This window comes from Penicillium oxalicum, chromosome I (assembly GCF_001723175.1).
Source record: "Penicillium oxalicum strain HP7-1 chromosome I, whole genome shotgun sequence".
Lineage (NCBI taxonomy): Eukaryota > Fungi > Ascomycota > Eurotiomycetes > Eurotiales > Aspergillaceae > Penicillium > Penicillium oxalicum.
The window spans coordinates 5,064,262-5,091,274 of NC_064650.1; the positions used below are offsets into that span (position 1 = coordinate 5,064,262).

At 51.5% G+C, this 27,013-nt stretch overlaps 10 protein-coding genes across 10 annotated transcripts; 5 read left to right on the forward strand and 5 right to left on the reverse strand.

Moving 5' to 3' along the window:
• Nucleotides 1-194: 194 nt before the first annotated feature.
• On the reverse strand, nucleotides 195-1,542 carry POX_a01668 (uncharacterized protein; the record flags this gene model as incomplete). Its single annotated transcript, XM_050110594.1, has 4 exons — nucleotides 195-355; nucleotides 416-970; nucleotides 1,030-1,093; nucleotides 1,153-1,542. 4 exons carry the CDS (start codon nucleotides 1,540-1,542, stop codon nucleotides 195-197), a joined length of 1,170 nt encoding a protein of 389 aa, XP_049974362.1.
• A 2,105-nt stretch (nucleotides 1,543-3,647) lies between these two features.
• Nucleotides 3,648-8,194, reverse strand: POX_a01669 (uncharacterized protein; the record flags this gene model as incomplete). Its single annotated transcript, XM_050110595.1, has 2 exons — nucleotides 3,648-7,787; nucleotides 7,856-8,194. The coding sequence occupies 2 exons, from the start codon at nucleotides 8,192-8,194 to the stop codon at nucleotides 3,648-3,650; spliced, it is 4,479 nt and encodes a 1,492-aa protein (XP_049974363.1).
• Nucleotides 8,195-8,995: 801 nt separating this feature from the next.
• POX_a01670 (uncharacterized protein) lies at nucleotides 8,996-10,081 on the forward strand (the record flags this gene model as incomplete). The annotated part of the gene is made up of 1 exon (XM_050110596.1): nucleotides 8,996-10,081. The coding sequence occupies one exon, from the start codon at nucleotides 8,996-8,998 to the stop codon at nucleotides 10,079-10,081; it is 1,086 nt and encodes a 361-aa protein (XP_049974364.1).
• A 585-nt stretch (nucleotides 10,082-10,666) lies between these two features.
• Nucleotides 10,667-11,970, forward strand: POX_a01671 (uncharacterized protein; the record flags this gene model as incomplete). Its single annotated transcript, XM_050110597.1, has 3 exons — nucleotides 10,667-10,810; nucleotides 10,896-11,759; nucleotides 11,818-11,970. 3 exons carry the CDS (start codon nucleotides 10,667-10,669, stop codon nucleotides 11,968-11,970), a joined length of 1,161 nt encoding a protein of 386 aa, XP_049974365.1.
• A 434-nt stretch (nucleotides 11,971-12,404) lies between these two features.
• Nucleotides 12,405-13,851, reverse strand: POX_a01672 (Aspergillopepsin-1; the record flags this gene model as incomplete). The annotated part of the gene is made up of 3 exons (XM_050110598.1): nucleotides 12,405-12,485; nucleotides 12,540-13,412; nucleotides 13,504-13,851. 3 exons carry the CDS (start codon nucleotides 13,849-13,851, stop codon nucleotides 12,405-12,407), a joined length of 1,302 nt encoding a protein of 433 aa, XP_049974366.1.
• A 671-nt stretch (nucleotides 13,852-14,522) lies between these two features.
• POX_a01673 (ISWI chromatin-remodeling complex ATPase ISW2) lies at nucleotides 14,523-18,178 on the reverse strand (the record flags this gene model as incomplete). Its single annotated transcript, XM_050110599.1, has 5 exons — nucleotides 14,523-14,627; nucleotides 14,692-17,655; nucleotides 17,718-17,858; nucleotides 17,929-17,955; nucleotides 18,071-18,178. 5 exons carry the CDS (start codon nucleotides 18,176-18,178, stop codon nucleotides 14,523-14,525), a joined length of 3,345 nt encoding a protein of 1,114 aa, XP_049974367.1.
• An 821-nt stretch (nucleotides 18,179-18,999) lies between these two features.
• Nucleotides 19,000-19,803, forward strand: POX_a01674 (uncharacterized protein; the record flags this gene model as incomplete). The annotated part of the gene is made up of 1 exon (XM_050110600.1): nucleotides 19,000-19,803. The coding sequence occupies one exon, from the start codon at nucleotides 19,000-19,002 to the stop codon at nucleotides 19,801-19,803; it is 804 nt and encodes a 267-aa protein (XP_049974368.1).
• A 502-nt stretch (nucleotides 19,804-20,305) lies between these two features.
• On the reverse strand, nucleotides 20,306-20,636 carry POX_a01675 (uncharacterized protein; the record flags this gene model as incomplete). The annotated part of the gene is made up of 2 exons (XM_050110601.1): nucleotides 20,306-20,487; nucleotides 20,567-20,636. The coding sequence occupies 2 exons, from the start codon at nucleotides 20,634-20,636 to the stop codon at nucleotides 20,306-20,308; spliced, it is 252 nt and encodes an 83-aa protein (XP_049974369.1).
• Nucleotides 20,637-20,889: 253 nt separating this feature from the next.
• On the forward strand, nucleotides 20,890-22,877 carry POX_a01676 (uncharacterized protein; the record flags this gene model as incomplete). Its single annotated transcript, XM_050110602.1, has 3 exons — nucleotides 20,890-20,933; nucleotides 20,987-21,406; nucleotides 21,473-22,877. The coding sequence occupies 3 exons, from the start codon at nucleotides 20,890-20,892 to the stop codon at nucleotides 22,875-22,877; spliced, it is 1,869 nt and encodes a 622-aa protein (XP_049974370.1).
• Nucleotides 22,878-25,073: 2,196 nt separating this feature from the next.
• Nucleotides 25,074-26,867, forward strand: POX_a01677 (uncharacterized protein; the record flags this gene model as incomplete). Its single annotated transcript, XM_050110603.1, has 5 exons — nucleotides 25,074-25,182; nucleotides 25,269-25,377; nucleotides 25,461-25,576; nucleotides 25,692-25,934; nucleotides 26,029-26,867. The coding sequence occupies 5 exons, from the start codon at nucleotides 25,074-25,076 to the stop codon at nucleotides 26,865-26,867; spliced, it is 1,416 nt and encodes a 471-aa protein (XP_049974371.1).
• Nucleotides 26,868-27,013: the final 146 nt, after the last annotated feature.

A 27,013-nucleotide genomic window follows, 5' to 3' on the forward strand; every position in this document is an offset into this window, starting at 1 on the left:
AGAAACGAAGAAAACAGGCCACAACACTCGACAAAGAGTCGAAAAAGAAAACAAACGCTCGAAATCAACATTCGACATTGCAGTCGACAAAACAAAACAAATGTGAAGTGAAGACAACGCTCTCCAGAAGTGACTCCGTACAGCGCTGCAACTGAAACGTGACTGAGGCATCAGTCAATGCTCACGCATGACCACTAGTTGGCCATGCGGACGACAGGCTCGCCAATGGCACCCCAATAAGTGAGGTGCTCATCGGGATCGATGGGCTCAGACCCGGCCAGCAGCTTCCAGGTCGAGAGACTGGTAGCCGTCTCTCGGCGGAAGTACTCGCGCTCAGCGAGTGTTGGACCAACCTCTGTGGCTCAAGATGTTAGCTGAAGGGAACAAGAATCAGGAAGCGAATGGTCACTCTTACGGTCCGAAACTCGCTGAACGTGAGGCGCACCCGAGGTGCGGTACTGGCCGTTGTTCCAGTAGTTGTTACTTCCGTAACAACGACGGCCCCAGATGTCAATGAAGCCCTGTTCAACAGGGCTGCCACTCTCAGTGGCATTGGCGTTGTCGTTGCCCTGGCCAGGGGCGCGGCATCGACTGGCCTCAGTGGTGCCGGATGGGCCAGTTCCGGCAGAGCTTGGGGAGCCCTCCGAGGGGTTGACGTCCTCGGAAGAAGCGGTGGTCGGGGCCGGGGTGGTGGCCTTGGCGACCGGGGCGGAGGCGGGGGCGGAGACGGGAGCGGAAACAGGAGCGGAGGCAGCAGCGGGTGCAGCAGAAGGGGCGGCGGAAGGGATGGCGACGTTGCTGTTGGACTGGCGGCGCTCTTGACTGCGCTCACCAGAGTTAGTCTTGCGACCCCGTGGGTGAAGTAGGCTGGAGACGCCATACTTGTCCCGGTACCACTTCGGGATGTCGCGAAGGCCGAAGGCCGCCAGCCCCTGCACGTCCATCGGCATTTCGTGCTTGTATTCGCACCCTGAGATCAATGTCAGTTTTTATGAAATATTTCATCACAAGATATTTGCAATAACAGACCTTGCTGCACGAAACTGCATTCACCGCGCTTCAACCAATGGTCGCAGTGAGTCTTCTTCGGCTTCTGTTATTGATAAACTGGTCAGTGGTGTTTTGTTATGATATGCAACGAGCTTGACTTACGAAGCCTTTGCAGCTGTTTGGAACTTTGGCATCTCCAGCTGCCAGAATCTCACGAGCGGCCTTGCGGATTTGCAGGGGCGCCTTCTGCTGACGAGCAACCCACTGCAGTACGGACATCATACGCCCGTTGTCCTCGTACTCAAATTCCCAGGCTTGGGGGCGGGGACAGGAAAAACCAACATCTCTCATCTCAGCAGCCTCGCGCTGATCGAGCTCACGAGGCAATCCAACAACCTTGACATTCTTTGGAAGGTCATCGACCGCAATCAGCGGCACGATGCTTCCGTCAGCGCGATTGCACACGTACAAAGTGCCAATCTCATTGAGGCGCTTCAGATCAGCAGCGCGCTCCAGATCAGCAGCGTGCTTCTCATCCTGCTGAGCGTTCATGTTGAAAGGTGGTTGAGGATGGGTGAGCTTGAAAGTGGAGGAGAGAGATTAAGTCAGTTGACTTGAGGCTGGATGTGAGAATGTTGTGTTGAACAAAAGTTGCAAGGAGGTTTATGAACAAGATGTTCAAGAGTGGTTGAAGCAAGCTGATACTTGTGGTGAAGTTGAAGTTGAAACGAACGGGTGGAGAAAAAAGAGGGAGAGGAAAGGCGCCATGAGGTGAGAGATGAAGGCTTCTTATACCTCAAACAAACAGCACTAGTCGCTAGTCTGTGAGACGTGAGAGTTGACGAGGAGCTTCGAGTTTGCTTCGCTTAAGGGCTTGCTAACTGAAAAAAACAGAAGGCAGCAGAAGCAAACATTCAAATGAGAGTGTTGTGGGATGCCTCTACTACGGGTCTCCAGCGAATTCTACGAGAGCCGTGGAGTTCTATCAAGCAAACACATCTATGGACCCACTAATATCAAATCTATAGGAGCCCTACTAACACCAGATATCATCCATATACCCAAAGAGGAATTGAGTACCCACTCCTGTTGCCTTAGCATGCCCACATTTGATGTCTAATGACAATAGCCTTTACGCCAAGAGAAGCTTGAAAGAGCTTGTTTGTTCGCCAGCGAACTAGACGCGAGGAATTGCTGCCTGTCAGTAGGGGGTCTAAGAAAAGTGTCGCGCTCAATGTTGACGTCGAATGATACTGACAGTTAGCAGGGACTGAGTTTCCATCATGTTCTCTATATCCATGTATTGCCGCCTCCCAGCTCAAGATTGGACTCCTCATCCTCAAACACCTAGAATCTACCGGAAGTAAGCTCTCTAGATTGATAGAATTGCACCGCAACCTTCTGCACCAACCTTCCCGAACCTTATCCCACAGAAATTTCCCCTACACATGTGCGTAGCGAAACTGGTGTAATCAGTGGTCCAGAAAAGGCCCTCATTCATTCTGCTGAAGCTCATTGTTTGGGCATGATACTTGAGAGTGAAAGCCTTTGTCATCAACATTCATCCAACGTGCAGTGCGAAATTGACCACAATCCGGGATTTTCCGTTCTCTGTTCTGGGAATTCTCAATATGCCACCCTTCAAGGACCCTCAATGAAGCGTGCAAGTCCGCTGGAAAACCTCCCATCGAGAGCTGTACCCACTAACACAATACGCTTTCTTCAGTGTCAGAACATACGAAAGGGATTGAGATGCACTCGAAAACACCAACTCTGTGTGGTTCGTTGTGGGCATGGCCCCGAGATTGTACCTAGAGTATATACCACGCGAAGGTGTCATGATTATATTTTAACCTCTCTCATGCTCGCGCCACTCTCTCAGCCATTGAAGGGATAACTATCACTATGAGCGAGTTCTCAAATTGACGTTCTTCGGTTATCTCCTTCTCTGTCAGGTAGGTCTATAACCACACTCGTGTTTTTCTCAACCGCCCGTAGCACTAGCCTCGTGGTCCCTCGCGGTAAAGAGAGGATCTTGTAGCGTGTGGACTCGCCCGCTGAGGTGGGACCTTGAATGTATAATGTCGGATCCCGCCACATTGACCAAGAGACGAGCAGCGAGTGAACCTAAGACGCTCTGAGCAAGAGCACATTTGTGTGCTGGTCCCTAACATGGTGTATGTATCTGGCATCCATACCTACCTGGGCACGAAGTCATCTTTTGAACAATCATGTCTTTGGAATACATCGACAGTTTAATTACGATATGATTATCTGCTGTCTGTCGACCTTAATCTATGTAGGTAGAGGCTCTAAATACGGCAAAAGTATTTTGAAAATTCAAATTGAAATCAATGCTCAAGTAATCTTGGCTGTCGATGCTAGTTGCGCTTGGTAGTACACAATGGGTATCTTAAGTTATCGCTCATGAGAAATGGAAAAGAAAATGACCACCTGAAATCACGTCCGAGGTGGCATAGGTTGAGGAAGTCAAGCCAAGATTTGGCCGTAATGGTATGGAGCGAGAAGAATGGGGAAAAATCTCAGAGGAGGGGGTAGTGATAGAAAGTTCTTGTGAGATGTCACGACAGGAAAGGTGAAAATAGAGGTTGCGGTTCCTTTCCGCACTGCATTGAGGGTCGGCAAGATTATTTCCGTCAGACTTGGGAAGGCTCGCCCCCGGTGAGATCAACAACGTGCGAGGCCCGAGAGTTGGTGTTCAAGATCTGTGGCTCTGGATGGGAAGGTAGTTGAGGATGCTGCCCAGACTGCTGACCAGGGTGTTGCAGAGTTTGCCCCGCGGCATTCATTTGTGATGTTCTTTTCCGAGCGCTTTGTAGGTTACCGAGAATGCCCCTGACGTACTTCTTTGCAAGGGTAACCAAATCCCGGCTCTCGGGGCTTTGTTGTAAAGCTTGCAGCATCAGGCGGATTTGGTCCTCAGAATGAAGGTGAGGACAGGTACGTCTTCCGCCCAAATGCGCTAATCCGCAAAGCGGACAATGTTCGTAGCCAGCCATTTTCAGACGACAGCGGCCCAGCAAATGGTGTCGGTCACAAGCGATGCATCGTCGTGGAAGCGAGTCGGAAGTGCCATCCAAGCCAAGATTAGGCTGGGGTTCCGGCGACGGAGATTTGATGCGCTGGAAAGCGGCGGTTTTCATGGGCTGAGTAGCCTTCAGATCGTCGTTGGCAATGTCTTCGCCTATGGCCATGTTTGTATCTTCGCCGCTATCGCTTTCCTCGGGCTCCTCGACACCTTGGAACTCCATGTCACTCTCACGAGGACTGCGAGACTTGACAGGAGAGAGAGCGGCCGTGTCAGGTTCGACGGCAGCATCATCGTCCTCTTGGCGAGTTGTTTGATAATTGACAGCAGCGCGCTTACGTTTGCCACGGCCCAGTCTTTCTGCGTTCTTGTACTCTTCTTCCGCGGCATCGCGCTCGCGCTCGCGCAGAATGGCTTCCCATACAGTGGTATCAACGTCCGCTTCATCGGTCTCAGTGACTTCCTCGAGCGTGCCTCGGTCATTTTGCCAAACGCGCGCGAAATTGAATTGCGGACCTTCTGCAGAAGCCGGAGTGTCCGACGCAGCTTCCTGACTTTGCTCCGCCTGACTGCGATCGAGGAGTTTATTAATCGATTCGGCGTCGTAGTGAATGTCTGGAGAGATCTCGTCGTTGAACAGAGCTTGAGCTCCATGTTTGAGAATAGACTCCAAGTCTTCCTCGTCCTCAGTAGCCTCCATTCGCTCGATCAATACGTGATCAAGTGCCAGCTTTCTCTTGCCCTTTTGCATGATTTTCTCCTCAACTGAAGCGCGAGTTGTCAAGTGAAAGACTAGGACCGTGTTCTTCTGACCGATGCGATGGGCGCGCGAAAGGGCCTGCATGTCTTGTTTCGGGTTGAAGTCCGGATCCATAATGATGACAGTGTCAGCAGTGGCCAGATTGATGCCGACACCACCGGATCGAGTTGACAGAAGGAATGCAAAGAATGGAGAGCCGGGCTCATTGAAGGCATCGATTTGTTGTTGCTTCTGGCGCGCAGTCAATTTTCCGTCAAGTCGACAGTACCGAAGCTCTAGCCCCGTAAGGAAATCTTCCACAATGTCGAGATTCTCCAAAAATTGACTGAAAATTAGCACACGATGACCGCGTTCCTGCAATTTCGGCAACATGATCCTCAGCAGCTTCAGCTTCCCCGAGGCTTCTACGAGTCGTTGAAATGCCAGTTGGGGATCATGAGTCTGCTCCTCGATGGCTCTGTTGTAAATAAAGGGGTGGCAAAGACATTTTCGCAGCTGGACCATGATGTTATTCAGGTTGTGCCTCTCCGCCTTCTTCAACTGGCCAGCCCGCTTTTTGCAGATCGCCTGAATCAGCTGCGGATTCTTGCCCAGTATCGACTTGTATAATTTCTTTTGCACGACAGACATCGAGATTGGAATGATGATCTGCACCATAGGGGGCAGAAAAGGCAGGACCTCGGCTTTGGTGCGGCGCAGGAAGAAAGGACGGATCATGTCATGCAGGGAACGGATGTTCTCAGCGGTGAGATCACCGTACTGCGCCTCCATATCCTCAGCATCCTTCTCCGGGTCCACAAACTGAATTAAATTGAACAACTCCCGAATGTTGTTCTGTAAAGGCGTGCCAGTGAGAAGGACCTTGAAGTCGAATTTCATACCGCTCAGACGCTCATAGAGCTGCGACTTGTCATTTTTCAGGCGCTGCCCTTCATCGACCACCAATCCAGCCCAGTGCACCTTTTTCAAAACCGTCTTGGCGTCTTCGTCAATCATGCTTTCATACGAGGCTATGACCACATGGCAACGCAGAGCTTTGTCACGCTGTGGAAACATCTCGTAATCTTTCGCCATTTGACGTGCAAAGGCTGAGCCAAAGTAAGTGACAGCCTGAATCTCAGGCGTCCAAGTTTTGATCTCCCTTCGCCAATTAGGCACCGTGGAATTTGGAGCAACGACTAGAAATGGCCAGCAAGAATGCTTTTGTATCAAGGTCGCAAAAAGTGAGATGACCTGGACGGTTTTTCCGAGGCCCATGTCATCAGCTAAGATGGCATTTTGCTGCTTGAGGAACATGTAGTACAGCCAGTTGACGCCGTCCAGCTGGTAATCCATCAACTGTCCCCCGCGGATCATTTCAGGTTGAGTGTCGAAAACCAAATCTTGCTCAAAGTTCAGGCGTCTCGTGCTGGCCAGATGATCTTTCAAGAGACGGCGATCCGGTGGACTGATTGCTTCACGATTCAGCCAGTCATGGAAAGCTGCCTTGAAATCCTCCCAGCGGGCAGTGTCCTTGGGCTCTGGGGGTGATTCCCAAACGGAGTCCTCGTAATTGAGACCCTTGTACTTGACATATGCCCGCTGAACAAGCTCAGGCTTGTCCAAGTCCTCCAAAGGTGTACCATCTGGGAAATTCACATCAAAGACAATGTCAACCCGCAGGTTCTCTTCAGGGATGGCCTCTTCAGTTGTCCAGATAGGGTTGCGCGCTTTGGGGGAGTTGAAGAACGCCCGACGCATAGCGGCGTTGGTGAAGCCCCATACCCAATCTCCCGGCATCCATGTGGTACGGAAGTATGACTTTTGCTTCCACTTGACAAGATACTGCTTCTCTACCTCGGGTATCAGCTCGACCAAAGGTAGCCTTGAGGCGCCAAGGGGCTTTTCCACAAGTCGCCAGGCCACTAAAGTTTCGATGTCTCCGGGGGCATCAGTACAGTCATGACACTGCCAGTGAGTGGTGAAGTGGGAGATCAGCTCTGAAGTGTCCTGCATATCCTCTGTTTTCAAGTGCTCAAAATGGAACGCCCGATGGCAGCTGGCACATCGAAAAAGCAGCTCGTCAACGTTGTTGATGCGAGCCATGTCGACCGGGGTGATTGGGTCCTTGCCTCCGTTTGCCAGACGTTGCTGCTGCTCTTCCTTTGATGAGAGACGTTCCCGCAATGGTTCTGCCATGGCACCATCTTCTTTGCAGACAGCGCACCGACCGAGATGAGGAGAAACGTCGTGTTTTTGATGCGAGATTCCAATGCAGCGGCGACACTGTAGTACAAAGTACTCCTCGTCAATCTTGGTGACGAGGTGCTCTCTGCTGCTGCGAGGACCAAGGCACTGTTGGTGGTAAGACGAAGTGCAGCCCTGACAGTAAACAAGGGGACCCTTGATCTCGTCATCCTCGTAAAGATTACATGTGGAGCAGCATGAAAAGTGCCGAAGCCGAAACTCATCGTCTCGTGGGAGACCAGGAAACACCTCGCGGGCCCCGGAGTACTTCGGCCGCTTAGCAATCTCACTCTCAGCTTCAGAAAGGTCGTCCTCAAGTCGTTCTCGCAGATTTTTTCGGATACTCTTGCGACTCCGTGTCGAAGCGCGAATAGACATCTCGGCAGAATCACCGTCGTGGTCGCCGTCGTCGCGAGAGAGAGCTGATCTTCTGCTCGCTCGGACCAAGCCCCGACGCCTTTTGGGATAAGGCCTTGCAAGCTCATCGCTTGATTCTGTCTCCTCTTCGTCTTCTGAGTCGGTGTCAGGTACGCCGTAAAATTGTGCGTAGCTACCCCGCGCAGTAGAGGACTTGGCTCGGCGTCGAGTAGATCTGCGAGATACAGAACCGCGCTTGCTCCTGCCTGTTCCATCACAACCGAAATCGAAGGAGCGAAAACGGTCCTCCACGGTCAAGAGTTCATCTTCCGATTCCGATTCCGGGACGAACTCATCCAAAGCTCGAGCACTATTCTCGAGCGCAAGAAAGACATCGCGAGGCACCTATTATGCGAGAACATCAGTTTTGATTCGAGTGGGGCACCAATCCTAAATTGCGGAATGATGCTCACCGTTATACGTTCTCCGCTGGCCAATCGAATCGTATAGACCGGCCGATTGGGATCTGTCGAATCGATCTCCATGACTCGCCGAACCCTGAAGTGACCCGGAAGGTATTCATAGTCTTCAGGATTGTCGATTGGAGGAACCTGGATTTCGATAGCAAGAGGCTTCGCAGGTTCTGGCAGCTGCAGCTTTGGAGCCTCTTCAACCTGGTAGTTGGGTCCATGTTTAGGAGTCGGTCCTGCCAGAGCTGCTGGAGCCGTATTCTCAAGCTGGCTGAGAAGCTCCACAACCATCGCATCCGGGCCTTCAGAGCCTGGCAAAGGCATCATCTCTGGCTGCGCCATTTCAGCGGTGATCGCAAAGCGCGAGCCCAGCTTGGCCCAGGCTATGAAATCAGGCGCAGCCACAAGATGCGGGCGAACAGTGAGTTGCTGAACGAATCCTTTGTGAGAGTTTGTGCAAAGATTTCTGAGGTGAGAGAAGTTCAATTCACTGTTTTTGAACCTAAGAGGTGGATTGTAAGATGAAGGTAGTAAAGAGCGAAGCGGATGAGACGATATATCACACTCGGAAACACGAAAAGACGCGTCTCGTCCCTCTCCTTATCGATAGATAGCCTAGATAACCGGACTTTTATTGATCCGAGAGATTGAGGCGGAGGTGACAGAAGACAATTCGATGTCAGCTCGTGTGAAGGCTCACTTTTAATTTATCAAAGTCTTGCAAGGTAGGGCAGCTTGATGATGATGCTGTCGAATCTACCTAGGTTGAGGTTTTGTTCGCAAGCCAAGTCTCAAATCTTTCGACAACTTCCGGCTAGTCAGAATAGAGGCTATGCATCACTAAATTCTGCAATTGGCCGCGGCATCCGCAGGTCGCAAAATATCGATTCTTTTGAGAAAGCACCACGAACTCAAAGAAGAGAAGAGAGGCCACGCCGTGGCGACCATCAAGACTCAATTGGACATTCTAACGGGCGTGTGATCAGGGATGGCCGGCCATCGGGGAGACACGATCGAGAGTTTGACAGTTTCGCACGCCAGGGAAAGTTTCGGGGTATGCCACGGGATCTTCAGGATCGCAATCAATGGGCGCCCAGAGAACGACACACGAAACCCAGATTCACTTCACCTCCTGAAGAATCAATGCCCACAAAAAGGGGATCCTCCTCTCATCGTCGTACAGACGGAATGCCGGAACGAATCAAAGACAATGTGAAAGTGCCTGAGTCGATTCCCTATTCAAGCCCAGCATCCGAATTCATTTATGGCACGAGCGCAGTGGAAGCTGCACTGAGATGTGGTAGGCGGAAACTATACAAATTGTATCTCTATCAACGAGCCGGAGAGGACCTTGGCCCGGCCAAGGCTGCGCTTCGAAAGCTGGCCCTTTCGAAAAGTATTGAGACGAAGCTGGCCTTCGCCGGATGGGACCGGCTCATGGATAAGATGTCAGCCGGACGTCCACACAATGGCTGTGTTCTCGAAGCCTCGCCCTTGCCCCGACTTCCTGTGCGCGGTCTTCACGAGGTCCAGTCGATATCGGAGAGTCACTTTCGCGTTGAACTAGCAGCCCAGTCACGAGAGGAAGCTGTGGTCAACGGTACGAATGACCATATTCTTATCCTGCATTCTCAGGATTCTCGTACGGGCCAACAAGCCTATCGATACCCAGTCGCTTTGCTCTTGGATGGGGTCGTAGATTCCGGCAACATCGGCGCCATCATTCGGTCTGCTTACTACCTCGGAATTGATGCAATCATCTTTGCTGGCCGCCAATCAGCTCCTCTGTCCCCCGTGACTATCAAGGCTTCAGCTGGCGCAGCAGAAAATATGATGTTATTGCACGCCCCAAACGAAGTCGAGTTCATCAAACGTTCCAAAAAGAACGGATGGCGTTTCTATGCTGCCGACGCGCCTGGTCCGGGTGCCACCCATGTCGATCGCTCTGCAACAGAAGGCGAGGAGGTTCTTCCGACGTTGCATTCCCCTAGTGTGATCATGATGGGAAGCGAGGCGTCTGGACTGAATTCTCACATCAAGTCGCATGCGGACTCCGTCGTGAGCATTCCTGGTGCCCGTCATAGTGCTCATCTGGGTGTGGAGGCGGATCCCGCCCGCGTTGACAGTCTCAATGTGAGCGTTGCCGCGGCCTTGTTGATGGAGATGTTCTTGCGAACTCCACTTGCCATGTCTGCACCGATCAGGAAAAGCAAAGACCGCGTGTGGTAGATTGGGGATTTGTACTGTACGATATTGTTGCCTAGGGTTGGCTTGCATTCACACACATGACACCTCGATGTATACTAGTAATGATAGACCGGAGAACAATTTCACGACTGGATATATTCTACCTCTCAACGATTGCGAGCATCCCATTCACCCTACTCCATTTAATGATCCAACCAGTGTCCGCCTGGCCATGGAATACGCTAGTCGCTTGTGATACTGATGCTCCGTGAGCATGCCGAGTAAGAACCTTATGTTGCCGTACTTCGATGCCGAGATCGCGCCGATCGCGCCTTGAAGCGGGGTAGCGTGCGGGTGCATGAAGATGTGTGGTCAACCCTGATGTTGATAGGTCGTAGCTTCTGGGTTCTTTCGCCTCGGTCATTCAGCATAGATATCATAAGGCACAAGAGCCAGGTCATATTTGAGTGAACGATGTATGCATCTCGAGGAGCTTGACACAAATTGTCGTGTCTGGGTTAGTACCAGAACCCTCAATTGTGTCATCTTTTCTTCCAATCTTTTAATGATTTCACTTCTTCTCTTTACCTTCCAGAGCCTTGCTATAGCCGAACATCAAGTTTCATAATGATCCCAAAGAGCCAAATTCCCACCAGGGCATTCGTGGTCCGATCTCCTGGCTCACCATTCGTTCTTGAAGATGTTGTTCTTGATGAAGTACGAGCAAATGAAGTTCTCGTGGAAATGAAATACACGGGGCTCTGCCACACGGTGAATTCCCACCCTTCTCCACGCCACTGTTTCCAGTTAAGATTTCTATAGATTGCCAAGGTATTGACCCATTTTGAACTGTCAGGATCTCGTCGTTCAAGCCGGAGGTGTACCTGTCGGTGACTTTCCTGCAGTGCTTGGTCATGAGGGCGCTGGTGTCATCCGTCGCTTGGGCAGTGGCGTCGTGAACAAGTCTCTGTGCGTGGGCGACGAAGTCCTTCTTAGCTTTATCACATGCTGCAAATGTCAACCATGCAAAGGTGGAAGACTCGGGGCCTGTACTCGTTTCACGGAGATCAACTTTACTGGAGGTCGTGGGCCATCTGTTTCGGAATCTCCCATCTCCTTCCCCAATGGAGATCCCATTCGGGGGCAATTTTTCGGACAATCCTCCATGGCGAAACTTGCCATTGTGTCGGAAGCCTCGGTGATGAAGATTGCTCCTGAATTTCACCTCACCCAAACAGACATAGCTTCGCTCACTTCGCTGGGATGCGGGTATCTCACTGGTGCGGGAACAGTCATGAACGTGTTAAAGCCGCATTCAACGAGTCGTTTCATGATTCTGGGAATGGGGGCAGTCGGGCTGTCCGCGCTCATGGCCGCAAAAGCAATAGGAGTCGAGAATATTCTCGCGGTCGACCTTTTTGATTCAAAGCTTGAGCTGGCTACCACCTTAGGTGCGTCACACACGTTAAACGCAAAGGAGACGAAGGACCTGGCTCAGGCGGTGCACAAGATCTTCCCCGAGGGGGTTGACCAAGTACTTGATACGACGGGGGTGGCCTCAGTCATGCAAGCGTCCATCAAAGCGCTGGGTCATGGTGGCATTCTGGCGATTGTTGGAGCTGCACCAGCCGATGCGGCGTTGACTATTTCTCCGCTGGACTTCTTGATGAACTGCAAACGTGTAGTGGGCGCCGTGGAAGGTGCAGCGGATCCGGCTGTGGTGAGTTGCTTCGATCCTCAGACATAGGAACTTGTCTGATTCATTAAATTTGGCCCAGATACTACCCCAGTTGTTGGATTGGTACAAACAAGGCAGATTCCCCGTGGATAGACTGGCGACGGTTTACAAAGCAAGTCATCTCGACCAAGCCTTGGAGGACCTGCACTCTGGCAAGGTCATCAAGCCGGTTCTAGATTGGACTGACATATAGTCGACCATTTCTTGTCGGCATCAAACTATGCAAAATTCCTTGAATAATTGAAAATTTCAGTTCCAAGCAATCTCAACCAGACTTCGTGTTGGTCATACGTCGGGTGGAGAGGCCGAAAGCATTATTCCTTGAGTGGAGGCGATGATACCTAAGCAGAAATGTATCCTCGTAGAAGTCTAGATTAATGAAAGATACTAGCCACATAATTCTATTGCAAAATCGAGACCCGAGAGGCTGCATGTGTGATTCTTGAGATCATTATTCCCAAATTGAGAGCGCTTGGCAGGAATGGCGATCTTGAAACAGAGGGTATTCGAATGGAGAGAGTTTCTTATCGCCAGCATCCCTAATCTGGACAAGGATATTTGGAACTTTGTATCTCTAAGAATTTAGACTCAAATCAACATCAAAGCCTGCTCTCTGCGTCGGACGGGCTACTGAGGTGGCGCCGACAGGTTCTGGTGTAGTTCCTTTCGCTGCACAGCACCGAAACGTGTGTTACCAACATCGAAGATCTGGAGAGTCATTAGGGCCTGTGACAAAATCACAAAGAAAGACATCAGACTTACTGCGTAGATGCCCTTCAAAAAGGTATCACCAAGAATATCCATGTCCATGCTTCCTCGGCTCTGAATACCACCATACACGTAGCCTGATTTGGCCTCTGCAAAACCCAGATCTTCTTTCTGGACAACAAACTGCTTGTCACCCACAGCAAAGGAGACAACAGGAAGCTTATCCAGAGCAGTATTAGTTGGATAAATGTACCCCTGGCTCTCAGAGTCGTAAAATGCTCCTTCGATTGCGTCGTAAATTGCCTTGCAGGTGCTGTCATCCACGAGCGCGAGAGTAGTGCCCGTATCGGCAATGGCCTTATTACCTGCACGACTGATTGACTGGCCATTGACCGTGGCGGAGGAAGAGTCAAACATCCAAAAGCCTTGACTGTTATCCACAGGCGTGTAATAGATATCTTCACCCGAAGCAGTAACTGTGTCCTGATCAATGAATCCGAAGGTGTAGAAGGACTCGCCCTTGTCAGGCTCGTCTGCATCGCGCCAGGATCCCAGCTTGGCAGTGAAGAGCTCAGCACTCTTTGGAATATCCTCCTGGGAGATCATGCTCTCCACAGGAGTCTTCACCGGCGTAGGCTGAACGGTGTTGATGTTCCCAAACGCAAGTCCCAGGAGACCATCGCCTGAGCCGCTGGCAAACTGAGTGGAAAGATTGTCTGCCAGCTCAATGGCCTGACCTTTAACGATTAAGCCTCCAACATTGATATCGTCGTTGCCGACAATTCCAGAAGCAGAGGAACCATCTCCATAGGAGATTTTCCAAGTTGAGTCCTCCTTGCTCTGGTAGGTTGAGGATTTGCTTGGGTCGAAGACCTGATGATTGGTGTTTGACGATAGCACATTGGATGGCAACTTGGTGGACCAGACCTAGACCTGACGTTAATTCATTTTGCTCCTGCTCCTGCTCCCGCTTCTGCTAGAAATGCAGCGCGCTTTCTGCTCCAATGTTTTTGCTTACCCACAAATCCGCCGACCCTGTGTCAAAGTCAAGATTCAAAGTCTGTGCAGGCGTACCGATACCAATTTGCGCGAGGTAGAGGGCATCGTTTTGGACGTCGTCAGCACCAACCTCGCCCACCTCGCCAGGGTCGGCGGTCTTCTTCTGCAACACTTTGTGACGGTGAACGCGTCCGCCGATCGGTTTGTTGGTGTACTGGCGACCAGTCTGGCGCATCACTGTGCCAAAGGTATAGGGCCCCTCCTGAGTTGGATGAAAGCCATACTTTCGCATGAGATGAACATATGACTTGGTACCCGATCGCTGGTAGCGCGGGTTTGTGATGAGTTTGATCTTAGTAGCAGACATGGCGATCTAGTGGATGGGATTGGAAATGGTGCCCTCCACGGGAGAGGCGCAGCAGGGCTCTACTTATACAGCACTCAGACAGCACGTACATGAGCTTCCGCCATAGACGCTGTATGAACCCTTCGGGGCATCTTGCAAGCCATTCCAACAATTCTGCAAAGCTGGCTGACTAGGGCCTCGCTGATAGCCTGGATCCATTTGCATTTCACCCTAAGTGGACTGGAGGTGGAGGCAGCTCGAAGCGGGGCAACTGGCCTGCGGACGTGTCACTTGCGCAAGCGGCCTTCCGGCCTGAAAATAATTGTCTTTCGTCATCGCATGTGCCAGGCTCTGCTAGCGTAGAAAATGGCGCCGAGTGACGATCGGCATCGCATCATCCTGGTGGTGGGATCGACAGTAGTGTGTTTCAATTGAGCCGAGCTGGCGACTCGCTGCTGCAGTGCTATGGGTGGGAAAAGATACAAGCCCGGATATACAAGATGAAAGGAGCACATGCCTTGATTTACTCTCTATCTCAGATTTGTCAGAACACACTTTGTTATCTGAACGCCGTCTTTTGATATGCAAACGCCGACCCCAGTCCCTTCGTAGAGTAAGACCTCAATGAAGAAGAACAGCAAAAAAAGAAAGAAAGAAAACCAAAACGAAACAGAACTAGGCCTATTATCGTCTTATCGCCTTCGAGACTTTGACTTTGGTGCGTTGGCCACGCTAGCCGCTCTTGAGGTCGCTGTAGATGCATTCTTACCCCCTTTGGCTGTTTTGGCTTGTTTTGCCTAGAAGCGATTATCAGTGCCGGGAACTTAGAAGCTTGTTTTCACAGCCACAAGGATGACTTACCACAGTGCCGTTCTTAGCCTTCTTCTTTGCAGGGGTTGCGTCATCTTGTTCTTCCTCTTCATCACGGGCGCGTCCACGCCCCTTACCCTCTCCATTGGCCTTGGAATCCTTGGACTCCTTGGAATCAGCTTCGAACTCCTTAGCCACGGTATTGAGTAGCGTCGTGCAGCGGCGGCTAATCTCGACGGGTGTTCGACTCAAGAAGAACCAGTCGAATCGGAAGAGAGGGGATTCACGGATCTCATCGCGGATCTTCTCAAACAAACCGTCTCCTTCCACTCCGTATTTGTCAAGCATGACCAGCAGGAAGCGATCCTCTTCCTCGGTATAGACTTTCTTGTTGGTAGTGGACACGGTGTAGTTGATCTTGAGCTGTTGAAGAGGGACACGATACATCTCCATCTTTTTGCGAAGCATCTTGCGCTGGTGATTCATCTTCCTCAGCTTCTCCTCTCCCTGCTCAATCACCCTCAGGTATTTGGGGTAATCCTCAATCTCAGAATATCGCTCCCAAAAGACTGCAGCATACTCCTTGATCTCATCGGGCTCTTTGCTGTCAATCTCAGTAGCGATCCCGTCGTAGTCTGTGCGCCCAAACTTAGCGGAGCCATTGACGAATTGCTGGAAGTCACGACGATTCCAAGTTGAGAATCCCTCTTCTGTCATGGCAGCCTTCTTGGCCTGCTCTTCCTCTGTGAGAGGCTGAGCGTTGTCGATGGTGTATTGGGCCAATTCACGGTCTGCCTCGCGCTCGCTGAGGGTCTCCTCGGGACCTTCTGGCAGCTCCGCCTTGTGGCCGATCTGCTTCTGATGCCAGGCCGTCTCCTGCGCCTGCAGCTCTTGCAACTCGGGCGGGAAGAACTGCCAGTCGTGGATAGAGATCTGCTTTGGAGGGCGTGGCACCTTGGGCTTGGTGTCAGCGGTGCGACCACCGGTGGCCAGGGCCTGACGGTAATACTTGTCGATAGAGTAGAACTGCTCCTTGCGCTCACGCTTGGCAGGATTGATCCATGTCATACCGATATCCTTCTTGCGATCGGTGAAATCCTTACCGTTCCACTCGTAAGCACTTTCGGAGCTAAATTTCTGCAAATCATCGATTCCCAGTGACTCATATTTCTTGTTCAACTCCGCCGTTCTCTCTTCACCCTTTCTCAGAATGGCCTCAAAGTCGTCTTCAGTGAGATCCTTTGAAGTGGCATCGGTGGGCTCATTGCTGAACACATTGGCGGCACCATGCTGAATCATACCGAGCAACTCGTCCTTTGAAGCGGCCTTGTTGGATCCCTGCTGCGCTCTGCCTTGCTGGATTACCAGTTGATCCAAACGAAGTTTTTGGGCCGCCCGCTCCAGAACCTTTTCCTCGATCGCATTCTCTGTCACAAAGCGGAACACTTTGACCTGCTTGGTTTGACCGATTCGGTGCGCACGATCCATGGCTTGTAAATCAGCCTGGGGATTCCAATCACTGTCAAACAGCACCACAATGTCCGCGGTTGTCAAGTTGATACCCAGGCCACCAGCGCGTGTAGTGAGAAGGAAGATAAATTTCTCAGATCCCGGTTTGTTGTAGTCGTCAATGGCTGCAATTCGGTCTTCGTGCGCGGTGGATCCGTCAATGCGGCAGTATTTGTAGTCTCGGAAGCAACAGTAATCTTCCAGAATATCAAGAACACGACTCATTTGTGAAAAGATCAGAACACGGCTGCCGTCAGCCTTCATGCGCTTGAGTAGCTTGTCGAGAATGGACATCTTGCCCGAATTGTACACCAGATGCTCATCGGTCGTGTAGGGTGGACCGGGCTCAGCACCTTCAAACAAGTACGGGTGATTGCAGCACTTGCGCAACTGCATCACGATGTTCAGCAGTCGAGTTTTCGACTCGCGCTTCCCACCTGCGCCGTTGACCGCATCGATGTCCTTCTCGAGAATTTTCTGATACCACTTTCGCTGCATATCGGCCATGGGGACGTACAGATTAATCTCTTGCTTTGGCAACAAACTTTTTTCCACGTCACTCTTGACTCGGCGCGGCAAAAAGGGCCGCAAGACACGATGCAGCTGTTGCACGACTGTGTCCTGGTCTGAATCTTGACCAGAGAACCACTGGTCGAATGCCTCCGAGTCACCGAAGACGTCAGGAAGCAAAAAGTTCAGGAGCGCCCAAAGCTCGTGCAAGTTGTTTTGCAGGGGAGTTCCAGTGATCAACAGACGATTACGAGAGTTGAATAGACGAATGATTTGGGAGAGGGAGGACTCCTCATTCTTGATGCGGTGGGCCTCGTCGATGATGATGTATTCCCAAGGAAGCTTTTTCAGCGCAGACTTTTCGCGAAGAATCATCTCGTAGCTGGTGATGCAGACGTCAAAATTTTCGTCAGCCAACCTCTCATTGATCAAGCGCTGTCTTTCATCTTTGTCTCCTTGCAAAACGAGAACGTCGATGCCAGGAATCCACTTTGCAAACTCGCGCTTCCAGTTGTCGAGGGTGGACTTGGGTACGGCCACCAGATGCGGTCCAGTGATATCGCAAATGAATCGTAGGTAACCGAGGAATGAGATCGTTTGCAGTGTCTTTCCCAGACCCATTTCATCGGCCAGAATACCGGAAATTCCATTTTCGTGAAGAGATACGAGCCAGTTCAGACCGGCGATCTGGTAATCTCGGAGTTCTCCATGAATAAAAGCGGGTGACTCGCGGAAAATGGTGGTGCTGTCGCCGCCCCGCTTCTCATCCTGCAGAAGCTCAGCATCCTCTTCTTGCTCTGTTCGACGTCGCCGATCGCCGCTTGCACCGCCCGAGCGAGAGGAGCCCTTCCGAGCCTTCGCAGTCTTTTCCTCATTCTGACGATCAATCTCGGCCATGATCTCCTTGATGCGAGGGTTGGGGTTTGTCTCAATAAAATGGCGGAACAGGTCGGTAAGGCCAAGGAGATATCTGAACCGGCGGATAGAATCATCGTCCTAGAAGAGATAATGTCATCAGCGACAGAATATGGCAAAATCAAGAGTGGGGTATGATGCACCTTGGACTCGTCCAAACGACCGTGCTTCTTGCCCAGGAGACTTTTTCTCAATTGCGTGGCTTCTGATCTGCGACGACGTCCATCTGCTTGAAGGTCGCCTGCGACACTACTGGCAGTTGTGTTGGGATTTGTATCCGAGTCCTAGAAAACGCAGAGGCTGTCAGTTTCGATTCATATCACCATCAGTTTGGAAACTTCGACGCATCATTACCGTGTACTCGGGGGTGTCCTGATAGCTCTGCTAGCGAGTTAGAATGGTCTGGAATAAAGAGCATGGCAGGAGACCAGGATTGAACGGGTGAAGCGTCCGCTCTCACAACGAGATTGTGGTAGAACACAAGAGCATATCATACCTGAGGCGCGTCTGCACTATCGACGGGGATCGAAGGAATAGCATCGTCGTAAGCATCAGTCATAGGGGTATCTGCCTGAGATGGCGAATCGGTCGGGGCTGGTGCCATTTCGACGTTCGGCGCTTGGCGCGCAAATATCAATGCAAGATAACCACAATTTCACTTTAAGCAATAGATTTGTCGCGTATTGCACAAGCAAAGATAGGAAGGCCTTCAACACTGGGTCGATGCTTTGAAGAAGGTTCTGAGGATGAAGCGGTTTGAGTAAACAGGCAGCTCCTCGGAAATTGAAAGCCTCGCCTTGGTGTATTGGGGGGGATTTGAAGGTGGAGGAAGTCGCAAGAATGATGCCAGGCGCGCCGAAGAGTGCAAGAGAGCGCGGCGAGCAGATACGCGCTGATTGGCGTAGGGTTCCCGCTCAGGTGGCTGCCCGCTCACCACCTGCCTCAGTGCCCGGCCATGCATGGATGACTCAGCCTATGGATATGGATGCCCGGAAAATTGGGCTCTCTCATACACATCTGATGCCTCAGCGATGAGGGCTCTTAAGAGCCTCGGAAAAATAGATTCCCCCGCAAAGTGGGGTCACGTTACCGGGTCAGTGCAAAAAGATGATCATCTGCAGTATCGGGTACCTGTACAAGCCCCCCCTCTACTCTGCCAACAATACCTTGCACTTGCAGTCACGAGAAGTTGGGACCTCAACTAGGTTGAATTCCCACCTTTACCAACTTCGATACGGGAGTTGTGTTTGAGTTCTCTTTGTACACTTATATTCTTATATCTTTTCTGTCAAAGTATACAACGGCCTTCTTGCCGTCTTATTCCTGAAAGACTAGCCCACGTCACCTGGGAGGCTACAACGACGTCGCAGCTCCGATTGCTTCAGCTATACGGTATCTGATCCTCTCATCAGGTTGCCACCTATCATGGACTCTATGAGGTCATTGAACACCTCGTTGCCGGCTTCGACCCCCCGCCCGCAGCCATCCGAGCAACTGCTCCAATCCTTCAAAGCGGCTGCGTTATCTGTCACCAATCTCTATAAGAATGCTGTCTGTGAACAAGCGCAGGCACGCTCTGCTGGCTACCAAGATGCCATCGAAGACTTGCTCCATTTCTTGGATCGAGAGAACCTCGGCTTAGGCGACGGTGAAGGGTGGAAAGTCCGGCAGTGGGCAACGGCAAAGTGCGACGGGACGGGATCTCAGACAAGTGAGGAGGAGGACCGAGCCGACTCCGAGAAGTCCGATCAGGGAGCAACCCCTTTGAATACTCGAAAGGAACCTCCAGCGCCAGAACCGTCATCTCGTCAGCAATCCGCACCCGTTTCGACCCCCATGCCAGTCCCCGTGACTCACCCCGAGACTACCACGCCCACCCCACAATTACAAGAGGTAGTTGCGTCGCCAGCTGTCTTCACGTTCACTGCCGGACCAACGTTTCCTCAATATCAGGAACTTGACATGGAAATGCAACCTACCGACCATTCCAATTCTCCACTGCCGGAAGGATCTCCCGTCAACGTCTCCTTGATGCCTCGTACACCCCGCCAATCCCATCGTCATAACCACACGCACCCTTATACAAACGCGCGACCTTCTCCTCGGGAGGCTCCCGCTACTCTGGGATCGAAACGGAAGCACACGTTCCCCGACTTCTTTGATTTATCTGGCCTCTCGAATGGGAGGGACAACACGTTTGGCGGAGGGAAACGCGGCAGATTCACCTAGAAGCCGCGCTTGATTGAAACTCTACGACTCGACGAGATGACGAATTTTTCCTTCTGATTGTCCTGCAGCAGCTAGGTGGACACTTGAGTGTTTTTTCGGGGGTGCATTTTGGGGGACCGGGAAGCTTTCGCATACGTCCGGGCTTTTCTGCATATTATTCTTTTGATGATTCTTAAAGGTGGTTTTTGATCTGTCTCTTCTCTGTGTTCACTTACTGGTTTTTCTATTTCTTCGGTCACTGTTTCTCTGCTTTCCTTCTTTCTTTCGGGATTCGCCTCCCTCATTCATATACACCTTCATATACCTATCCTACAGCATATAGAGCAGTCATGCCTCGATGATACCCGGTGTGGGCAGCTATCCATATTCATGATAACCCAGCTAATACATATATCATACATCTGACCTCCGCACTGTGCAGTAGAAGCATCCCTCCTCCTTCTCGAGATGTCCAGTTGCGGTGTCGCGCGACAGCTGAATTCAGAGGGTGGCGCAAATGTCGCTAATTAAACGCCCTCCAGAGTCCCAGTCCAATCAGACTCGCCGATATTGAGGCAATACCCAAGCGACGTGATCCCATCTTGTACTTGGTCGGGCCCTGCATGATAGCCTTCTCTTGTTTGCGAAGGTTGTTCATGCCAGTGTAGTAGCTATAGACTCCAAGACCAATGAATGCAGCAGAGCCTGATATATCAATGTTAGTAATTTCAGCCTTCCAGAGATGAAGCATCAATCGACTGACCTGTCACTCGGCAGCTCATACAGTCATCCCATTGATCATCCTTTATCGCCTGCTTTGCACTGACGACCTCTGATGAAGAGGAAGATAACATTATGGGTGAAAATGCCGAGCAATATCCTGGGAGCTGCAGAAATATGTACAGGCACTCAAAGGAGGAGCTCGATTCAGGTCGAGACGTTGACGGGCATGGACTGACTTGCGGATACACTTCGACACTCACCAACACAGCCAGAAAAGCTTATCAGTAGAACGGACCGAGGCGGAGCTCCGCGGCAGATCGCAAGAGCTTCCAATCTACCGGCAGCTTTGCGACCTCATGACCTGGATTACAGTCGACATTCACGATGAGTGGCGAGATTGATGCTCTCTACATATTTGACGAGCATAAGTATGTATGCTGAGCCAGCAGGAGTATCACTGGACTAACAATCCTTCATCTAGTGCCCCTCTCGTTGAGCACGTTTACCGATCCCGCCCGCCATCGGCCGCGGCCATCCTGCCCCTCTACCTTGCTCATGCTGCCCCACGCCCTTCATTAATATATCTTCCTGGGGCAACACCTCCAGTGACAGTGTTTTCCACTGTCCAGTCCAATATTCTGTTTCTTGCCCTATCAGAGGTGGATACAGAACCACTCCTGGTGCTGGAATTCCTGCATCGTGTCGTTGATATCCTCGAGGAGTTTGTGGGCGCGCCATTGCTCTCGAGCAAAATCCAGGCCAATTACGAGGTTGTTGCGCAGTTGCTCCATGAAATATGTGATGGCGGCATCGTCTGCAACACAGAGCCCAATCTTCTCCAAGAGGTTGTGGATGTGCCCGGGTGGATGGGGAAGCTGCTGGGTGGAATCAACGTGCCTGGGTACGACTTGAATCTGAGAGACCTACATTATACTAATTATCTGGCTGACCTTACTGTTCTGAGTAGCTCATCAACGCCAGCACTGGGTAGTACGAACCCACTCAAGCAGTCGATAGCTGCGGCCAATGTGTCGCAAGGCCCTGCGATTCCTTGGCGGCGTTCCGGCGTTCGACATACCTCCAACGAGCTGTACGTTGATATCATTGAATCTTTGTCAGTCACCGTCGCTCCTTCAGGTCGGGTGCTTTCTGCGCTCGCATCTGGAACAATCGCATTTACCGCGAAAATATCTGGAGTCCCAGATCTACTTCTCTCATTGTCCGCCCCGGGAGGCCAACAATCACTCGCGCGCAAGCTGGAACTTCCCGTCTTTCATCCTTGCGTACGACTTGCCCGTTGGCGAGAGCGGCCCGGCGAGTTGAGCTTTGTGCCTCCAGACGGGCGATTTATCCTGGCCGGATATGAGGTCGATCTACTGCCAATTGACCCGAGCCTCGACCAACCTCCCACCCACATGGAAAAACTGTTCCTCCCGGCTCTTGTTGATATTCGAAAATCACTGGGTGCTACCGGCGCCGACTTTGAGGTTCGTTTGACATTGAACACGAACTTCCCGGGCCAGTCATCTGCCTCTCGGCCTACCGGCTCGCGGGGTGGGTCAGGCACGTCAACCCCGTCATTCCTCGGGGGTAGTGGTGGGACATCCTCTGGGCCGGTCCTGGAGGAGGTGGTGGTCACAGTGCCCATTTCCAAATTTGTGCGTCACATCACGGACATGCAGGCCAGTCGTGGTGATGCGCAATTCACCCACGCCACTGGTCTCTTGGAATGGCGAGTTCCGACGGGTAAAGACGCTGGGACGATTACTGGGACCGCCACCCTGCGCTGCACCGTATCAGGATATCCATCCGCCGATGAGGAGATGGACGATAGCCCGGAAGATGAAGATGCCGATACCAATCTTCTGCAAGGGTACTATGAGGCGCCAGCTTCGTACGACCCAATGACCAGCCGAAGTGGCAAGACGCGAGACCCGTCAAAACGAAAGAAGAAAAAGAAGAAGTCAAGCAAAAAGTCTCGATCGACGGAAGACACTGGCGAGACACCCGTTGATGGCGGGTGGTCAGATGACCCTTCCAAAGCCAAGGCGCCCTCGCCGAATCCCTCCAAACCACAAACTCCGCAACCCACCACCCTCGCCCACCCTCCATCTCAGCTACCGTCCTTTTTCACTCCTTCATCTACAAATCGTTCCACTCCTCGGAGGACGAAGGCGCAGATCAATGCCAGTCTGATGCCGAACTCAGCCTCTGTCTCCTTTGCCGTGCGTGGCTGGCTCCCTTCGGGCATCAAGGTCGACAGTTTGACAGTCGACCAACGCCGCAGCCGTGGACTCGGCGAAAGCGTCAAGCCATACAAAGGTGTCAAGTATCTCTGTGTCAGTAAACGTGGAGTGGAGCGGCGATGTTAATGGCCATCTTTCGGGAGTACAGAGGAATAACCAACGCAGCTGATGATGTGGAGATCTGCGATCTTTCGGTCAGATAGTGTTCCTGAATATCCAATTCCATCCGTGGGGTCCACGACATCCTGCGAGGATATCATCCGCAGACGAACCTTTTCTATCCCCTCCCTTTATTTTTTTTCTCGTAACAACCAGCTTCAGTCTCATCTCTTTAAGCATCTAACGGGGCCGCGAAAAACGATCATGGCCAGCTTGGGGGCGCCAGCATATGGTTACAGTTTTCTCAGTTATTCCTTGGCCGGGTAGAGTTGGGCAAACAAGCCACTCCTGCTGTAGGTAGTAGGACTCGGTGCTACGTAGATGCAACCACATTTTCTCGTTCCATGTTCCTTCTAGCATCGTAGTGAATAGCTATCTTGTTTGCGTTGGTTAGTATGAATCTCATACCTGTTCGCAACTAGTTGGTGGATATTTGGCCCACGAGATGTGGCCTTGAAAGTCAGGCTGCAGAAGATGAGATGGATGGCAGAGCTTTGGGGGCTTCTCGGCCATGCTTGGCTTTTGCTCGAACCCTCGGTGCTCAACCTTACCTGAGCTTAACACTCGGATGAAGTGGGTAACCTCTCGGCGCATGTGGAGTTGAGGTCAAGTTCTCTTCCTGTCTTCCTCCATGCGCGGCCACTCTTAGGTTCATACTATCGCCACTTTGAATGGACTCGTAACCGTAATCGCTGGCAAAAGCACTCGCCCCCGTAACTGATCGCGTTCTTTCCGCTGAGAGATATCTGGTCTACTCCTCCCTGGCGCACTTACACTGATCGGACTACGGAGAAAGCATTGCTGTGTATGGATCTGTGGATTTTGCTGATACTAACGAGAAAGTCAAAGGTTCATTGGAACACCGTGATTTTTCGATCGGGTTCGAGCTCAGTCAACGTTGCCCTTGCATGCGATTCCAGCCTCATGACTGGCAAGCTACTCGTGAACAAAAAGAAACTTTCCTCTCCGCATTTCGAAAATTTGCTTTTTGGTCGCTTATAAGTTCCCCTTGTCCGCGCTGGTCTCATCCTTGCTTACTATCTGACTGGAATGCACAACTTGCATGAAGCTCACCCGAACGCAACGGTAGTTGATGCCGCACCGAGCATGAACCCACAGACATCTTTTCCTGCCTTTGACCTATAAGGTTATCTCTTCTTACTTCAATCAAGAGGGTCGATCCAGGCTCATGGCGGAGATAAGAACAACCCCCCCAAGTCCCCGTTGGCTCGAAGCAACTAAACCCAACTAGGTCCCGCAAACTGGCCGGTTTCGTGATTTACTTGATTATCACGCCATTCCCATCGCGTCTGACCCAATTCCCGGTGATGTTCCCTTTGATTTCTGCCCCTGAATGTGATTCGAAAGAATTCCAATGAATCTCCGCTTCAGTGTAGGCTGCATTCACTTTGATTCGTGGTCCTGTTCGACTTTCACGCCCTCTAAATTGATAAACCCGCTTACCGGGCCCCCGTAGAACGTGGCTACTGTAGATAGCAGGTTGCCAAGTACCTTTGCAGATCCCAAGAGGTCACCCAAACCCGAACAGGAATGGGCTCAACGCTACGAACTGCCCGTCGTAGCAGGTATTTTCAGCTTTGATGGAGCCGATGAGTCTAGAGGGTGCGTGTCCCGTGGGTAGTCTTTGGAAATCCGCGCATGAAATGGTCATCAGTCGACATCTTTGGATCTTCCTTGCTGTGACCACGGCAGAGGTGGCTTGCAATATGCATGATAACTACGATCTGGCCATGCGCCTCAGCTAGCACCAAATTGTCCACTAGTCAATGGCCCAGTCAGACCTACAGACCACCCACATCTGATTCCGAGTTTGTGGCGAGGCGGCTCGTTTGTTTTTTTTTGAGAACGAATAAAAAAAATAGAGAAAGAAAGAAGATAGCTTCAGCGGGCGATGACGGGCCTATCATTGAATTAGGTCGCTTGATTGCGATTCCTGTTCATTCTTTCCATCTATCTCTTTTGTCTGTTCGTTATGAGCGTCTTGCTCTCACTTGTCACGGTCGAGTAAAGGTATTTTAGTACTCTCGTCGCGCGATCGCATTCTTTCTCTGTCCCCCCCCCCCTATCTCTCTCTTTTCATATCCAACAACTCTCTCTCTCTCTCTCTCTCTCTTCTCTCTCTCTCTCTCTCAGCCACCCAGTATGTCGACATCCAAAGAGGTGGATGACAAAAAGCAGCCCGGCTTCGTGCTAGGCGCAGAGGTTGATGAGTCGGCCTCGCTCGATACAATCACTGCTCTCGTAGCAGAAGGTACCGTGCCCGTGTCCTGGCAATCCCCGAAAGAAGTTCCCTCTGCTCATTTCACTTTGCATAATCGACTAACTCTGAAATCTCAGACCATCAGCATGAGATCCAGCTCCGCACCATGTCCTGGCAAAAGACCGCGGTCTTGCTGGCCGGTGATCAAGTCTGCTTGGCGATTATGGCGCAGTCTTGGTCTCTCTCGTGAGTCGAAACGGTTCAAACGCCGTCAATTTGGGTGGGAGGTTTACTGCTCACAATACTGACCATCACCAACACGATCCCAGAGTCCTCGGATGGGTGCCTGGAATCATCACGATGATCCTGGCAGGTGCCTTGTTCTGGATCACGTCCATCACCATGCATAAATTTATCATGAAGCACCCGCAGATCAAAGATATTTGTGAGTGATGCCGATGTCTACAGACGCATAGAGACGAATGCCTTGGGCTCTCCGAACATGAGAAGCGCATCAATTTACCCTGCATCCATGTACTGACCAGTCGATGGACGTGCAGGTGACTTTGGGTACTATGCGTTTGGTCAGAGTAAATGGGCCTTTTACTTTTCAGCGTTCATGCTGTTAGCCAACAATATCATCTTGATCGGATTCCATGTCCTTACCGGTGCTAAGGTCCTCAATACTCTCTCTGATCACTCGCTGTGTACGGCCGTCTTCTCGGGCATCGTCACGATCATGGGCATCGTCATGTCTGCTCCACGCACCCTTCGCCATGTCAGCTTCATGTCCATGTTCTCCTGTAAGTCACCCAGCCCTCACCTCGTCCTGGATTCCATAAGAAGTGAAATTCAGATTTCTTTCCACTGACCCTTCATAACCCCTCTCATCCACAGCCGCCTGCATGGGCATCGCCATCTTACTCTTCCTCATCTTCGCCGGCATCGAAAAAGCACCTCTCTACGGCTACAATGGTAACTACCCCAGCGACGGACCCGTCCGAACATACGCATTCCCACTCCCAGGAACAACATGGGTCGCTTGCATGAACGCCGTCCTCAACATCACTTTCCTCTGGGTCCCCCAGATCCTCTTCCCAACCTTCATTGCCGAAATGGAACGCCCACAGGACTTCCCCAAAGCCCTGGCCGTCCTGGCCGGCATCTCAGCCATTCTCTTCATCGTCCCCCCGGCCATTGGATTCCGATATCTCGGCCAATATGCCACCGCGCCCGCTTTTGGCAGTCTCGGCGTCACCGCCTACAAAAAGGCCTCGTTCGGCTTCGTCATCGTGCCCACGCTCATCATCGGCGTCATCTACGCCAACGTCACGGCCAAATTCATCTATAACCAGGTTCTGGGCCGGTCGCGGCATTCGCACAGTAACACGTTGATCGGATGGGGCGTCTGGGGTCTGATCATGATCGGGATCTGGTTGATTGCATTTATCTTTTCCGAAGTTGTTCCGAGCATGGGCGACTTTCTCTCATTGTTGGGCGCAGCGTTTGATTCCTTTTTCGGATTCATCTTCTTTGCAGTGGCGTATTGGCAATTATATCGGGGGCGGCTGTTTGATGGTCTGTCGAGGACGATCATGACGCTGATTAATGTTTTTGTGATGATCGTGGGCTTGTTCATGCTGGGCCCGGGATTGTATGCCGCGGTGGAGGCGATCATTGCCGATTATGCGGGATCGACAACCCCGGCGTTTACATGTGCCAATTTGTCGATTTAGTTCTGGTATGTACGGCACGAGGGAAGCTTCGACCTGCTCTATGGTGATCTGGATCGGCGACGACGGGGCGTGGGACCTGGTGTAGTGAATGCCAAAAAAAAGATCAAAAGAGCAGAGAATCGATCAACTCGGGACGCAAGTGTCTA